Consider the following 15,702-nt stretch of genomic DNA (forward strand, 5'->3'; position numbering starts at 1 on the left):
GGAGACTCCAGCCAAAGTAAATACTCTGGTATTACCTCCTGACTGTCACAGTGACCTAATGCACTGAGTCATTTCGTGGCTTTTCATTTTCAGATCTGTTCAGACATCTTTGGTGGGTGGCTGGCGTTTTCTTAGACTGACAAATCAGACTGTGGGTTTAGTTTGAAGCCATTTCAATACTGGCAAAGCAAACATTATATAGGCATATGTAAGAAGATATTGTTTTGAGAATAACAGCAGGCTGTACCTGTAGGGAGATCCGATTTTTTTTGAAGAGAAAACTGGGATAAAATACCATGACTCTTTACTCGACAGCAATGAGCAGGACGGATCTTATGTCTGCACGACTGAACGCAGAGCAGGCTGACACTGCCTTGTAAACCCCAAACAGCGATCTCAGCCATAGGAAGTAATCTGGTCATGACAACCATGAGGTTAGCAGGCTAAACTGGTAATGAATACATATGCTTCATGTGTTTAGTTCACTGTTCAAGTAATCTAACAATATAGCAAATGTAGACCCATGCCATGTTGCTGTTGGTATCACTTTTGAGTCCTTACTTTGGGACCTGACCTCCCAGGTCTTCATTTTGAAGGTGAATGTGCCAGTAAACTGTGGAGACATGCCCTGGTAGTAATGTTCATGTCTTCCTTTTTTTTTTTTTAATTATAATGACCTCAGGTGACTTGCCTGTGCTATAGCTTCTAGGGCCAAGTTGGACTCAGCTTTGCCTGTCGTCAGATTTCCTGGCTGGGCTCTCTGCACTTACTGAATATAAGAAGGAAAGGTTTTCATGAACAGCTGAGGTCACCATAGCCTAGGCCTTATTTTGTAAGAAAACGAAAGGGGAGAAAAAGTATTCAGAAGCTGTGGCGATGAAGATGTATCCCAATATACATGGCAGGAGAGTTCTTAAGTGCAACCTCTCTGAAGGAGAGTGGGAAACAAACAAACTGATGACAGGAATTGATTTTAAAGGCCTTATAGCTGAATAGTGTCTTTTCTCTTGTGGGATCTCACTGCTCATATAAAAAAGTGGTGATTACATGGTCTTTAAACACATATTGAATATTCAGGAACAAAAAATCCACGAAGGATTTCTTCATATACCTGAAAAAAAATTTCTAATTTTTAAATACTGCAAAACTGATTTGAAAAGAAAACTTCGAAGACCAGTTGAATAAATCAGACCATGAAAGCACAGTATTAATTTCCCTGGTAGTTACAGTGATTTCAGTCAAACCAACATGTGAATATTATTAATTACAGAGCAACACAGGCAGCATGCATCTTTACAATGGTGATATAATCCTGTGATTCACAGATTTTTGTCCAACAGCCTATGTATTTGTCCTGGCAGAAATTCCCTGTACACTTTCTGAGCAGCAGCCATTAATCTCCAGCAATACCGACACTGATTTTCAACATTTCCTGATTAGGGGCCTGAAAGGAAATGAGGAGCAGTATTCATACATGTTTACCATTCATTCTTCTATTGCGTGTTTGGAAAAAAACCCCACAATAATAAAAGTCCATTTTAGAAGACAGCATCCCACTACAAATCATTGGGTTTTTCAAGAAAAATACTTTCTTAGCCAGGTTCTGTGCCTAATGCCAAATGACAATTTAAGCTTGGGAGACAGTTTCCTATATTTCATACCAATTCAAATAGGAGCAACTTTTCCACTCGAAGCCTTTCTTATAGCCCATGTTTTACTGTGTTTCTGCAGAGCAGAAATTGCATTCATCCCCTGCAGCTCAGTCACCCTTTCCTGTTGAGGTCCCTCGCATGCTTTAGGGCAGAGGGAAATGCTTCCTGAGAGCCTGGCACTGCAGAGGAGCAGAGCTTTGCTCCTCAGAGCTGGGCAGCAGTGTGGGATGTAAATGAAATATGTGTTAAGGTATCAGCTGTACATTTCTTCTGCTGCAGGCCTGAGGATGTGGATGGGCAATATGTGAAATGTGATGTCTTGGAGAACAGTATGTCTAAAATACAAGTTAGATATAGATTAATCACAAGCCACAATTCCTGAAAAGTCTTCAGACTTCCAAATGGTCTAATGTAACACTGGGTTTGGGCTGACTTTTGAAGGGAAACACTGTGTAACAGATATTCAGAGGTAAACCTATTTGCATAGCATCCCTTCTTCAAGGGAAGAGACCAATTGACTCCACTGTCAAAGAAGCCCTTTCCTTTAATCTGTATTTATTTAAGACTGCATTTAATGGCTAATTTGAGTGCTCACACAAGGTGTCAGACCGATAGCTCCCTGGGAAGGATGTCTCCCTGTGCCTGGGGAGCAGCAGCCAATGCACCCCATGGCAAGGTGTGCTCCCCCTGTATCTCTGGTCCTGACTTGAAGCCAACACTTCTGGTCATGTCCAGTTTGACTTGGTCTCTCTGATGAGGTTGCTAGTGAAAACATCATTCCAGGATTAAGACTGGGGTTAGCAGGTTAATTGCGTTTGTGCCACTGATTACCAAACTGCAGATTGCACTGGTGGCTTCATCAGCTGCAGGAGGGGTTGCTGTGGGGCAGGTATGGGGGGCCGGTTGCTGATTGTTGAAATAGGGTGATTGTGGGGGTGAAGGAGCTCTCTCATCCAACAGAGCCAGGAGGAGCTCAATGTCAAGTGGGCTGCAAGACTTTCTTCTTGACCTGGGTGTATCAGGGAAGGGTTAGCAGAGGTGGCTGAGGGCTCTGTGTTTTGTTCTCTCTGGTAAGGTCATTGGGAAACACTTAGATACCAGTGGCTGTACATCCTGCGACGAGGGAAATCCTCTTCCTTAACAAACTCAAATAACAGGTACCCACATGGGTACATGTTGCGTTCTAACATTTCTAAAGGTATTTTGGTATTTTACCATCTGTCTTTCGATCAGAAAACTAAGCTTTGTAAATGTAAAGGGTGAAAGGAAAATTGTTTACTGTTCCCTTTTTTCTACTTTCTTTCCTTTTTGTATAGCTACATATTTTATTAATATATTCTGTTCTATAATCATTCTGTTCTGTTCTCTTTCCCAAGATCTAACTTTCCTTCTTTCTTCAGCTTTCTTTCCCTTCTCTTTTATTTCTCTGGTTGTGACGTTTTTCCCTATTCTACTTTTTGTCACTTCCTCATCCTCATGCTGCAGATGTGTTCCCTGACCCATTTTCTTGAGAATCCTGGACATAAAACTCTAGAAGATCTGCTGTAAATCCAAGTCCCAGCAGCTAATTCTTTAGGCAAGCACTTCATTCAACCTTTGTCATGAATTTATCAAGCTGTGTTTTAAGACTAGGTGGGTTGTTTACCTTGACTACTTCTATTGGAAAATAGTTCCAGAACTAAAAAGCTTTAACATTTAACAAATTTATTTCTTTTACTATCTAGTGCAATTGTAATTACGCCTAGTTAAACCTTTATGAAATTGTGTTATACACCGATCATGCTTTGAAAAGCCTACCTTTCTCCCTACTGTTTAATGGCTGATGTGTTTGTAGATAGCAGTCTCACACTCTCTGAGCCTTTGTTTTGCTGTGCTAGCCGTGCCACGTCCTTTTAGTTTCCTCTAGCAAAACAGACTTTCCTTGTCTTCTATCACCCCTTGATCAGCGCCAGTTACACCCTGGGTTCTTCTTAATGTCTGTAGCTGGAACTGCACACAGTGCAGTAGGAGAGAGCCACACAGTGCAGTAGGAGAGAGCTCACTGGTGCCTTCTACATTGGGTTTAATATTTCCCTTTCTCTGATGACATGGCTTTACTTGGCCTTCTCATCGCCTGTCAGTCTGATTGATATAAGAGAGTTTGACTCTGTAGCTGTAGTTGTGATGTTTTTCTCTCTGTCTCTTTTTCCTCTTGCTGCAATGTGTAAACTTTCATGTAATGCCTTGAACTGCTTTTGTTTCACACTTGACTTTCCTGAGATATTGAAACAACATTGTGATAGCCACCTAGGTATTGCTTAGTTAAAAACACTGTACAAACTCCAATATTTTTTCTTCAGTGCCTTTCTTGATACTCTTGCATTAATGTTATATAAATATTGAGCTGCCTGAAAGCTCAAGCAAGGAATATGGGATAGATAGATGGGTGGAAACCAAAAGTGGTTTTTTTTAGGTAATAGTAAAGTCAGAAGAGAAAGTTGGGACAAGATGCCTCAGCACTGGAGGAAAGAGTACATAACAGTGAAGAGGAGTTTTCAAACGGTCATTAGCAATATCTCACAGTTTGAAAAGCTGAAGAGGAGCCAGAGAGAAAGACTAAGTAAAGCCAGAGAAAAGTGCATGTAGAGTAGCTTTGCATAAGTGTTTATAACTGTGAAGTCTTCCTAATTGGATTGAAATAGTTTAGGATTTTCTGAGCATATCATACAGATGAAATTCAAATTCCTGAGAGAGAAACTTTAGCATGTAGAGAGCTACAGGGAAAAAGAGAAGATAGGGTTAATATGAGGAGGGAGAGGTGACTTAAGGAGAATGGAATGAGAGGAAAGAGGTTGGGCAACAGAAGAAAAAGAGTGTAAGGAAAGGGGGAATACAACAGTGATAAATGGAGCCAAGCTAGAGACATGGAAAGGGGACATAGAAAAGGCAAGATAATGACGAGAAAGATGGTATCCACACTGTAGCAAAATGAGAGCCTAAAAAAAATCCCTGAAAATATCTGGCATAAGAATATCAGTACAATGAGTTAAAAAATTCTCTACCCTCTGTCTGACCCCTTGTTTGTTTGTTTGTTTGTGTTTTCCTGGTGAAGCAGACTTTTGCAGGACAAAAAAATTAAGTTAGGATAGACTTCAGACCACAAATGCTGTCTTCTATTTTCATCGAATAATTTATAACCAGAGATGAATTTTGTCCAGAATAATATGTTTTTTCTGTAGCTTGCAATCATTGCTGTGCAAAGTGCAGGAGATACCATTGGAGGTAAGCAGGGCTTGTCTAGCAAGTCCCAGAATCATGAATTTTAAAATAGAACCCTGCTGTTTTAGGAGAGAAAAAAAAAAAAAGATAAGACAGTATACTGAAATATAGTTAAATTGTGCTATTCAGACAATTTCCTGCTCCCTCTGAAATTAAGGGCAGAGGTACTATCAACCATAGTGATGATAGCCATCTCTTTAGTAATAAAATTGCTTTCAAATTATATGTTTTTCAAAGTAATTATCCTCAATAAAATGTCACTGTCACTGGACAGCTGCAGGCTGAAAACCTCTTTCACAAAGACATTTTAATATTCTTCTCTGTTAATGCCTAGGCTGCACTTAACAGAGTTACATCTATCCTGTTATTTAGGCTTGGAGGGTCAGAAGAGAGGAATAATTGGCAGGTGTCTCTGATCCATTGAACATCTTGTCTAGAGTGGAGGGAAGAGTATGAGCAGCTTGGGGTTTTTTCAAAAATTCTTGATCTTCGGTCCAAAACAGAACAGTAAAGACTGCCCCGATCAACTTTCAAGTTTTGGTCTTGTTCCCATTGGGATCAGTGTCTTTAACTGATCTTCCTTTGCAATCTTTTAAAAATAATTTTAATCAACTGATGTCATTTGACTCCTTTTTTTTTCATTTACTCAATAGAAATTGTATACACAGTGCAACAGTAATGAGAAAGTTTTTATCTTTTCTCATTTTCTTGAGAGAAGGCTCACTCTGTGGGAGAGGACATGGCCAACCCTTTTGCAATAAATGCTACATGCATGAACTTTCTGGCTTTAAAATATCTGGGATTCTTGGGAGAGCTTGCAATGAGCATATGTCTTATCTGTCATAATGCTGTCCAGTACTCTGAGTCACCAGTTGTTAATTTAACATTGCAGTTCTGGCTGGCTGAGTCTGCTTTTATTAACTTTGCTGCCCCAGTTGTGTATTTATTAAGTTTGTGTCTCCTGTTCTCCAACTGAGGATCAGATAAGCTCTTGAGAGCAAAACAGATTATTATCCATCCAAAATGAGCTTTAATAAAAGCAAATATAGGTCTTTATATAATAATTGTGAGAACATGGCTATCTGAGAAAGTCTCTTGTTTCTAGGGTTAAAGGCTCCACCTATTGGTTGACTAAAATGAGAGAACTGTAACTTTTTCACATAGAAAACTGCTGGCCCTACTGAACATCCTGCATCTTGCCACATCTTTACGAAATTGCTGGCTTCTGTGTAGAATTTTGCATGATGTCCAAAATAAAATGAGCTCAGTGACTTATTTCTGAGGGCTGTGCACATGCAGCAGACAAAGTGATGTACTGCTGAGACACTATGAAGGGAAGTTCTTTCCTAAGAAGGGAATGGTTTGGATTTTGCAAGCAAAGTCTTTCTTATCCTGGAAATGATTTTTTTTCTTTGCAAAAAAATTAGCATCAATTCCTCCATGCCAGCAAAATAAGTGGAACTGACTAACCCAAGTACAGTTGCATGGTGACTTTCAGGCATTTGTCACCTTCAAGCTTAAACAAGTCACAAACAGAAGTATTGATGCAGTCAGCTTCATAATGAAAACCCATTTCCCCAGTATTGGCTCAGGCGGTCTCAGCAGTTCAGGCAAAATGGCATTTTGAAGGGCTTCAGAGTCGTTCCTGGGAATACAATAGGAGGATGGAGAGGGGAGAGGATGTCCAAGTAGGGCTTGGGGAGGGCGAGAGGAAGGACAGACATTGGGGAGGATCAGGGGGATTTTGGAGACAGCAGGAGGCTGTGAGGGCATCATGAGCATGGCCAGGAGCTCTTGCTCTGTGCCTTTCATTGCCCACCCTCTCTAAGTTACTTCACTCGAAGAGTTCACGCCACTTCCCTCGTTTCCTCTGACAAGTCCTCTGTTCAAATAATTGGCTATGCTGGTGGGTGCTTGCTGTAATGCTGTCTTACTGTTCTTGCCCATTCATCAGTCATCAGGAACTTGAATGCACATCCGTGTAGCACAGAGCACTGAAAAACAGCTTGTTGAAGCCAACAAAATGCTTGGACAAGAGAAAGTTGTGTATACAGTTTATTACACATGTATACACACTTATGTCTTTTGGTATCCCACTCTGAGTTATTCTCATGTCTCTGCAGAGGAGGCAGAAGGATTTCCTCTGAAGTTCATCATCCTAATGGCTATGGCTCTGCTAGCATCAGCTTGTCTCTCACTCCGGCCCACCCCACATGTGCTCATTCCTGCCAGAAGGCAGCTAGATCACTGCAGAAAAAATACCTGAGCAGATTTGTTCCTCTTGGAGAGGGGCACTTATACCAGCAGCTTCAAGTGCCTCCCTGAAGTTCAGGTCAGAGCACCTAACTTCAGATGCTTCAGTTCCTTATACAGTCAATAAAGCACTTTCAAAGAGCAATTTAGACAACCTGAGTTACATGTCTAATGAAGATACTTTTTAGTTTCCAGTGGATTTCAACAAATTGGATTATAGTATAGAAGTACATAAACATGGAGAAAATAAAAGACTATAATGAATGGGGGGAAATGAATAGGAGAACAACTATAATGTTGTCAGACTGCTAAATTTTTTGTAGTATTCATAGTGTTACTACCTAGATCTTATATATACTTATTGAATTAAATCTCAAAGCATTCCTGGGAAGTATTATGTCCTTTATGGAATGGGAATCGGAGCATGGTGAGGTTAATTTTATGTGTGAGGCATGAGAAAGAGGTCCATGAATAGAACATGGATCTCTTGAGTCTTGGTCCAGGCTGGTTAACATAAGATTAAGGGGCAGATGATAACAGAAGAAAGAGGAAAATAAATGCTTTTTATGTTATTACCCTTTCTTTAGTCATATTTTTTTCTTCTTAAAGAGGTGCCAACTGATCACAAAATAAGTTGTGGTTACAAAAGGAACACGGCAACTTACTACATGACTCCAGCAATATAAAAACACCTCAATGTGTGGGCAATGTGTTGCAATTTTAATGACTTCCTATACTGCTATAATAGCTTGTGATTGGCCATTCACCTGGGATACGTAAAGCTGCAGATCATTTCCTTAGCATGAATAAAACAGAATAGGGACTTAGTCATTTGGATTTTCATGTCTGATTTGGAGTACCTGAACCAGGGAGCTCTCCTCTGCCTTTGCAAGCATTGTGGTGACTAGTGCTGGTCAGAGAAAAGACCTCAAGTCGCTTTGTTAATTTGTTAGTCCTTTGTTAATCCTCATTTGTGAGGATGCACACTGCATCGTGCAGCCACATACCAGCCCTGAACTGCAAATACAGTTACTCGTGTGCTGTTGTTAATGATTTTTCCTGCTCAGGTGTCCAAAAAGGTGTTTTAACAGATGTTCCTTCCTCTCCCTGCTGGCTAGTTGGATCAATCTGTGGTCTCTGCTTGCTGCTGGGCTTCAGGCCATGTGAAAAATGTTATAATATGGTTAATGTTGGCTGAGATGTAAACTACATGACCGGATACTATATGACCCAAAACAGCAGGTTTAGCCATTGTGATGCATTGCTGAGGCATGTAAAGCATATCCCAACATGCAGATTCGTGCACATAACTGACAGTGACCCCTCACATTGGTCTCTCTGTGTTGACTGGATCATGACACTGTAATTCTAGATGCTGCAGTAACTACCCCATGGTTCGATAATATCGAGCAAAGCACTCTTTCAGTGTGAAAAGACAAGACAGGATATCCCAGACCCTAATAATTCTGAAAACATCAAGCAGTGTGGAGTTAATACTTCTCAGGGCCTTGCCATGAGAATTTTCTGGCTGTGGCCCAGACTACAGATAATTAATTATGTCAGTGAAAGGCTCTGGTGGCCTGTTTTCTTCAGAAAAAAGTGACATCATCCATGCAGCTCTCCGGCAATAAAGCAGAACAAAGCTGTGTGGGCAGGAAATAACAGACAGATGTCTTCTAGTGCTCATTTGATCTGTTTCGAATCTTGCTGTAAGAAGTAATACATTGCTCTGTGCTGTTTCTCCCCAGCTCTGCAATCTTTAGCGTGGACCTTTTTAAACATAAGAGGCCAAATTAATCTCTGATGTAATTCTCCTGGAGCCACTTCAGAGGGTTTGTGCAGTGGATGAGCTGGTCTCTCATGTGCCTCTCCTCCAGTATTGATTTGAGAAGGACTTTCTGAGTTATCACTGTAAGATAACGCACAACAAAATGAAATACACTGTATAGCTCCAAAGGCTTCATACAAGGCCAGAAAGTTCTGCACAGTGTGGAGAAGACAGGACAATTCTGTTTCATATCCCCAGAGTCATGAGGGATCACTTGCATTTCCAGATATTTTTCACTAAACTTTTGGACAAAAAGACCAATGGACACTTTTCATCACTGAAGTTATCTATTTACCTCCAAAGTAAATCACGTACATAGACCCGAGTCCAGAAATGTTAAAAGAAATTCATGCAAGTGAACTCCGCAGTTTCAAGTATTGGGAAATTAAGCTAAGATGAAAGGCAAGAAAAAAACTTTGCTGTACATAGAGTCTTCCTTGCAAGAAAAGCTATGCATACATGTCATTATCCAGCATTTTGCATGGCTAGAATCACTGAGTGAGTGATATAAACAAGGCTACTTCAGATATCTGGTATAGCAGAGAAAAATATTTCTTGAGTTTTTAGCAAAAAGGCGCTTTGTACGATGCAATATGCAGTAAAGCATCTAACTTCCCAGCTTCAAAGCATGCTTTGTACACTAAGTACATCTGACCTGGAAGAAAAATTGCTACCCAGTCCTTGTAGCAGTATGTAGGGATGGCTTGAGGAATCAGGCCTTTAACAAAAGCATCATTCCAGTAGGCAGGGGTAATTTTTATTACTTTCTCTATTCATATTCATAGTATCATGACACAAAATGAAGAAAGTGCACTTTCCTTTTAATTATTTGAATATCCTCCTAAGGTAAGAAAAGAAAGGAAGTTACTGACTTTAAACATGGATTACTGGATTAGTGTTAAGAAAGTTTTGCAGATACAGTTTTTCAAGTACACCTGCCTGAAGATGCTTTCTTCATTAAAGTAAACTAAACGAACACACAGTATTCAGTCTCTGAGGTCTCTCATGGGAATTTTCAGAGACAAGACTATCCCTGCCCTGGCAGTGACACAGCATGAGCTTGTCCTGGATAGTGCAGAAAGCAGTGTGAGAACATCCTCCTGGTCTCCCTCAGAAGGATGCCTTCGTTGTGATGTTAGTTAGCTCTAGGTGAAACATTTGTAAAGTCTACTGGAATTTAGGAAATCAACCACTGGTAAGACCACAACATTATATTGAGAACCTGTGACCTTATCTAGTTTCTGATGCAGTACAGAGCAGCTGTTGCACTATAAATAACCTGAACTGTGTGAAATACAAGTAACAACACCACAAGTAGAAGTAAAAATTCCTGTCTGTGGTTTGATGGTTATTTCTTGCCATTAATCACTGGCAAGAAAAACATGACTTCATAAACACTAAACCTCTATTACTTGGTGCTTTCACTGGTTCTGGCATAACAAAGTGCCGTGATAACTGGAAAAGAAATAGTCAAAAGCCGGTAATATCAGATCTTCCACATATTACATAAGTGTATTCCCTGTAAATACTACTCCTGCTCCCGAATTTTCAAAACTTCTTTCAATTAATTGAGATTATTGTCATCATGTTGTTGAAATATTTAGATTGCTCTGAAGTAGTTAGACACATTTTAGATGGCTCCAAACACAGAGCTAAGATGGAAATAGCTACTGGCAACTGATTTTGAGAGAGCCACAGTGTGAATTTGCAGGAGGGCTACTTACAAACAAAATTCAGGTGAAGAGTTTAGGAGATGTACTGGCAAAGGATCTTGAGTTGGATTTTACTCTCAGATAACAGTGATTACTTTGACTCCATTAAGCCCATCTTGAATACAACTGAATTTTTTTTCCGATTTACTACATGCCTTACGTGAAACAAGTTTGATCAGCTCAGTCCCATTTCCCAGGTGACAAATGGGCTGTGGCAAAAATTCCCTGTTCAGTGGGTGCTGAGTTTTGTTAACAGTCTCATAGGAGAGGCCAAAGACTGTGGGAATGGGGAGAGAGGGCTGTAGTAAATTGGCAGGGCAGGGCACGAAGAAGAAGCACGTCCGAACGCCCAGGCTTGTGTAACAGTTTTTCCATTGACCAAGAATTTGGTTGCTAGGCTGCCGGTCCCCTTTTACAAGCAGCAGAATCATGCTATTGTTTCCTAAACGGTTTCAATTTTATGCAGGGACCTCTTTACATCCTTTCTATATCATTTAAATATTTTACTAGGCATGTAGTAAAGTGAGGTTTGGAACTCAGACCCCTGTTCTGCTGAAGCCAGCGAGCAAAAGAAAGCCCTTGTCTTTTATCCTGCCAAAAAATGAGTATTTCAGGGTAACCCTGCAAAGAGTGGCCTCACGTCAGCCTTCCAGCTGGCCAGCTAGCATGCACTCCTGAAGGGAGGGGAGCATTGTCTTGGGGAATTCGTATTTCCCAGGTAGAAATGCAGACCCCACATCTTAAGTGCACTAATCACTGGGAAGAGAGGAAGGAAAGGAAAGTGGGTGAAGCTGTGCGGGACAGCAGTGCTCCATGGCACTTCAGCCCATCCATGGACATACTTGAGATCTCAGGTCACCAGCCTTTAGATTTTGCAAGCTCCAGTAAGCATAGAACAAAGCTTAGATACCGTTCAACTTTGCAGTTCCTCTATCAGCAGGGACAGCCAAAGGAGTTAACTGAGTACTGTGTCCAGTTCTGGTCCCCACAATTCAACAAAGATGCAGACAGGCTGGAGAAGGTCCAAAGGAGGGCCATGAAGATGGTCAAAGGGCTGGAGAACCTGAGGAAAGACTGAAGGAGTTATGTCTTTCCTCCCTGGAGAAGAGAAGGCCTGGTGGGACCTCATCACAGTATTCCAGTACTTAAAGGGCGGCTGCAAAGGAGATGGCAGCTCTCTCTTCACAAGAAGCCACATGGAGAAGATAAGGGGCAATGGGTACAAGTTGCACTGGAAGAGGTTTCATCTCAACATACAAAAGAAATTTTTTACAATGAGAACAATCAATCACTGGAACAACCTCCTCACGGATGTGGTAGACTCCCCATCACTGAAAGTTTTCAAGAAGAGATTGGACATGGTGATAGATGATCTCATCTAGGCTTCCTTTCCCATGAAAGGCTGAACCAGATGATCTTTTGAGGTCTTTTCCAACTTGGGCTGTTCTATGGTTCTATGAGTTTGGACAGGAGTCTCTAAGCAGGATTTGCTCCTGGAGAAAATAAGTGTGGAAAAACAACTCTCAACATATCTGGTCTTCTGTGTTTCGTGTCTTGAGAGTATTACTAAGACATAAAAGTGGCCTCTTCATTAATCTGGCTTCATTGCTCCTACTGTTTAGAGAATCAGGTACTTGGGGGCACTTTATTAACAGAAAAGTCTGTTTATTTTCAAGAACCCACAATCTGAACAGTATAGATATAAAGTTAGCTTGGAGTTTTCTGTAGGACAATTCAAGTAATGAAAAAACAATAAAAGTAAATGTATGTATTTTCTAAATTCTGTATCTTGTCATTAAAGAGCTTCTCTGAGTAATTGTAGTCTTCTGGACTTATGCAAGTAAGTTTCATTGTGTTATAAGCTGTTGCAATATGTGGTCTTCTCATGCCTGAATACTCTCTCTCATCAGAGCACCAACAAGACAAAAAAAAGGACTTGAGAGATGGCTTTCCTGTGCCAAACACCATGTTCCTTCCACCAAAACAGCTAACAACTTTTCTCTGGGATTTATATACAAGTTTACTTCCAATTTGAAATATCTTCCTTGTGTTTGTCTCCTAGCTTACGACTTATGCTGAACAGCATTGTGCTTTGAGACAAGGGAGGCACCTACAGTAGATGTCCATCAGTAGCAACAGCTTGCCAGTATGGTTCCCTCTTCTTAGCTAGGACCCCCCACTTTGAGCCTCTTATACCTCTTTCCAGGTATGTGTGTTGAAGTAGCCCAAGTGTTCCTCTACAGGATTACTCTGACATGTTTTCTGAAAATGGTCTGTATCCTGCAGTTTAATATAATGATAGTTGTTCACTATACATTGAAAGAAAACATCTCCACATGAGCTCTCTTCTAGTTGTTTCAGTGCAAAATTAGTCATTTGGAGGAAAGATGAAATAATGAGTTACACAGGCCTGCTGTTTCAGCTCCTTCCCTCTACCTTTATCCTAAGGAGTTTCAGAGACAGTAACTGGAGTTTGCAGTTCCCGAGGCTGAGGGGAGGTTAGGATGTCACCTGGGCCCCTCTCCGACCTAGGCTAGCTCCACTTCAGAATCTTCCTATGCTGGGGCTTGTTGCTGACCAAATAAAAGCAAATTTCTCCCCGGTTTATTATTAGCATGAGGCCCCTTTTTTGGTCCAATGCTTCCTAGCAACCTGAGTGTCTGTTTGTTAGTTTGCTTTTCACAAACTGTTATCGTAAGTCCATGGAAACAGAGTACTTGGTGAATTAGCTGATACCCTTGAAAAGACAATGATAGGAGCAGTGGCCAAGCCCAGAAAAGGCAGAAGGCACCTTGCCGTGCTAAGGCGATCCAGATCCCGAGTGCCTGCAGAGCGTGGGGTGCCCAAGAACAGGGAGCTGCCTGCGCCCTGGGGATGGTGCCACCCAGCCTGTCCCCGGGCTGAGTACCCTCCCCTTGGGCTGCAGCGAGGTGTTTTCAGGGCTGACAGTCCTGCCCTGTCCCCTGGAGCTACCTGTGTCACTGCTTCCTTTCAAAGATGCAGCAATGAATGGGGGTTTCCTTCAAAGCTCTGAACTGAGCTTGGGGACATTCTTTCCTGCTTGGGGTGCCAGCTCCTCCATTCAGCACCACCAGCTCCCCTGGCTTGGCTCCTTCTGGCTCTCAGGGGACCCGAACCTGCAGCTTCCAGAAACCTTTCTTAGCTGGCAAGTTATAAGCTTAAAAAAAAAGATTAAAGGGTCTTTGCCATTTCCTGAAATTATTTCCTTCCTCATTTTAAAAGCAGGTGGTTTTGTAGAGCTGCGATGCCCCTGTGGTACTGGGTAAAGATTTAAGATTTGCTACAGGGATAATATGGAGTGCCATTATGAACACTGTGGAAAAGCATGAAGCATTGGTCAGTTCATAAATCCTAAAGAGTCGTTGCTGGATGTGGCAGGATTTGTAAGCGATTTTTCCTAAAATATCTTAACCTTTCCTTAGCCCTTAGTTTGCTTCCCAAGCTCACAGGGGTTGAGTGTCGGAAGGGCAGGTGAGAGAAAAATTGGTGCCCATACCCTTCTGGCCCCAAATCCCTTCGGGCTTGTGGGAGAGATGGGAAAATCTGGAAGCTCCTTCGTGCCCACAGAAAACTTACACTTTTTACAGCCCCTCCCTGGATCATGGCCTTATAAACCTGCCTTGAAGGACAAGCAAGTGCCCTACCCCCATTTTACAGATGGCTTAACAGATGTTGGCAAGTATCATTAGAAACAGAGATCGGGATTAAGCGTTTGTTCACAGCATAGCCCTAAAATGCCCCTTATTCATAGCCAGGTGGCCTTGCAGAGCAGTCTCATCGTGCCCAGATGCCTGCTCGTGCCACCTGAAACTGAGGGCTCCCAGCCAGGGCAGGGAGCAGGAGCTGGGACCCGCGCTCCCCTCTGCCACGGGAGCACCACTGCTCCCAGGTACACCCCCTGCTCCAGCGTCAGCGGCCCTCCTCTGCTGCCGGCAGGGTTTGCCCAGCCTTTTTGGGTCTGCCACCAGTTACGTCGGTTAGCCAGGGTCTGCAATGTTTCTAGGGGTTTGTTTAAACGAACAGAAGTTAGAAAACTTTATTTTAAAAGTTACTTGAAGAGACCATTTAGTCACAAAGACAGGTAGGGAATGACTAGGAAATACTTGCTTCGAGGCTGTCTGAGAAATATTAATTCAGCGCACTTGTGCTGCTTGTTGTACTCATCTTCTTACCCCAGTCAGGGAACAGCATGGGCAGTGAGTAAGATGAAGTATATGAAGAGTAATGATGTTTCCTGGCTATCATTGCAACCCAGATAAAAATTCATAGCATTCAAATGTAATGACAGGCAGGAATAGAATAATTAGTGCCTACAAGAACCACATTTGGATTGCGCAGATCATGTTTACTCTGATATCTACCAAAGTTTTTATATTTGCATTGGCAGCCCAGCATTCTTCTAATTTATTTTATTTTTGTGTATGCAGTCCGTATGTATGAAATGCATCTATTTTCCCTGTTGGTTAATAGGTTGGCTTATGGTACTGATTTGCAATGTTACAGGCAAGGGAGGATGTGATCCACATGCTGAAGACAGAGAAAACCAAACCTGAAGTTTTAGAAGCTCATTATGGGTCTGCAGCTCCAGAGAACGTGCTCCGAGTACTACACAGGGATGCCATCCTTGCCCAAGAAAAGTCTATAGGGGAAGACGTCTATGAAAAACCAATTTCAGAGGTAATACTTCTTGATTTACATCATTACGTCTGTGCAGAGGGAATCATAACCAGAAGTAAGACTCCACGTACTTTGCATGTGTGCAAAGCATGCAAGAGGATAATATAACGATTGCACAAATGGCAAGAAAATGAAGAAAAATTGAATATTCTTGTTCACTCAACCACAAAATAAATTGTAAGCAAAATCACTGGGTTTGAACACAAACAATAAAGAGCTTGTATGCTCCTTAGGGGTAGTGCTGTTAAGCGAGAACAAAATCTTTGGGTGTTACATTTCTGTTTTTTAGATTCCTTTCAAT

General features: G+C 41.6%; 1 protein-coding gene across 4 annotated transcripts in view; it reads left to right on the plus strand.

Moving 5' to 3' along the window:
* FILIP1 (filamin A interacting protein 1) overlaps nt 1-15,702 on the plus strand; it is a 109,732-nt gene that overhangs the window by 46,703 nt on the left and 47,327 nt on the right. For 3 of the 4 annotated variants that reach the window (XM_059835765.1, XM_059835762.1, XM_059835763.1), the window contains one exon: nt 15,228-15,401. In XM_059835765.1, coding sequence (XP_059691748.1) covers nt 15,228-15,401 — 174 coding nt within the window. Of the gene's footprint in view, nt 1-12,876; nt 12,910-15,227; nt 15,402-15,702 lie in introns of those variants that run through there. The other variant, XM_059835766.1, reaches the window with a different exon arrangement.

This window comes from Gavia stellata, chromosome 2 (assembly GCF_030936135.1).
Source record: "Gavia stellata isolate bGavSte3 chromosome 2, bGavSte3.hap2, whole genome shotgun sequence".
Classification (NCBI taxonomy): Eukaryota; Metazoa; Chordata; class Aves; order Gaviiformes; family Gaviidae; genus Gavia; species Gavia stellata.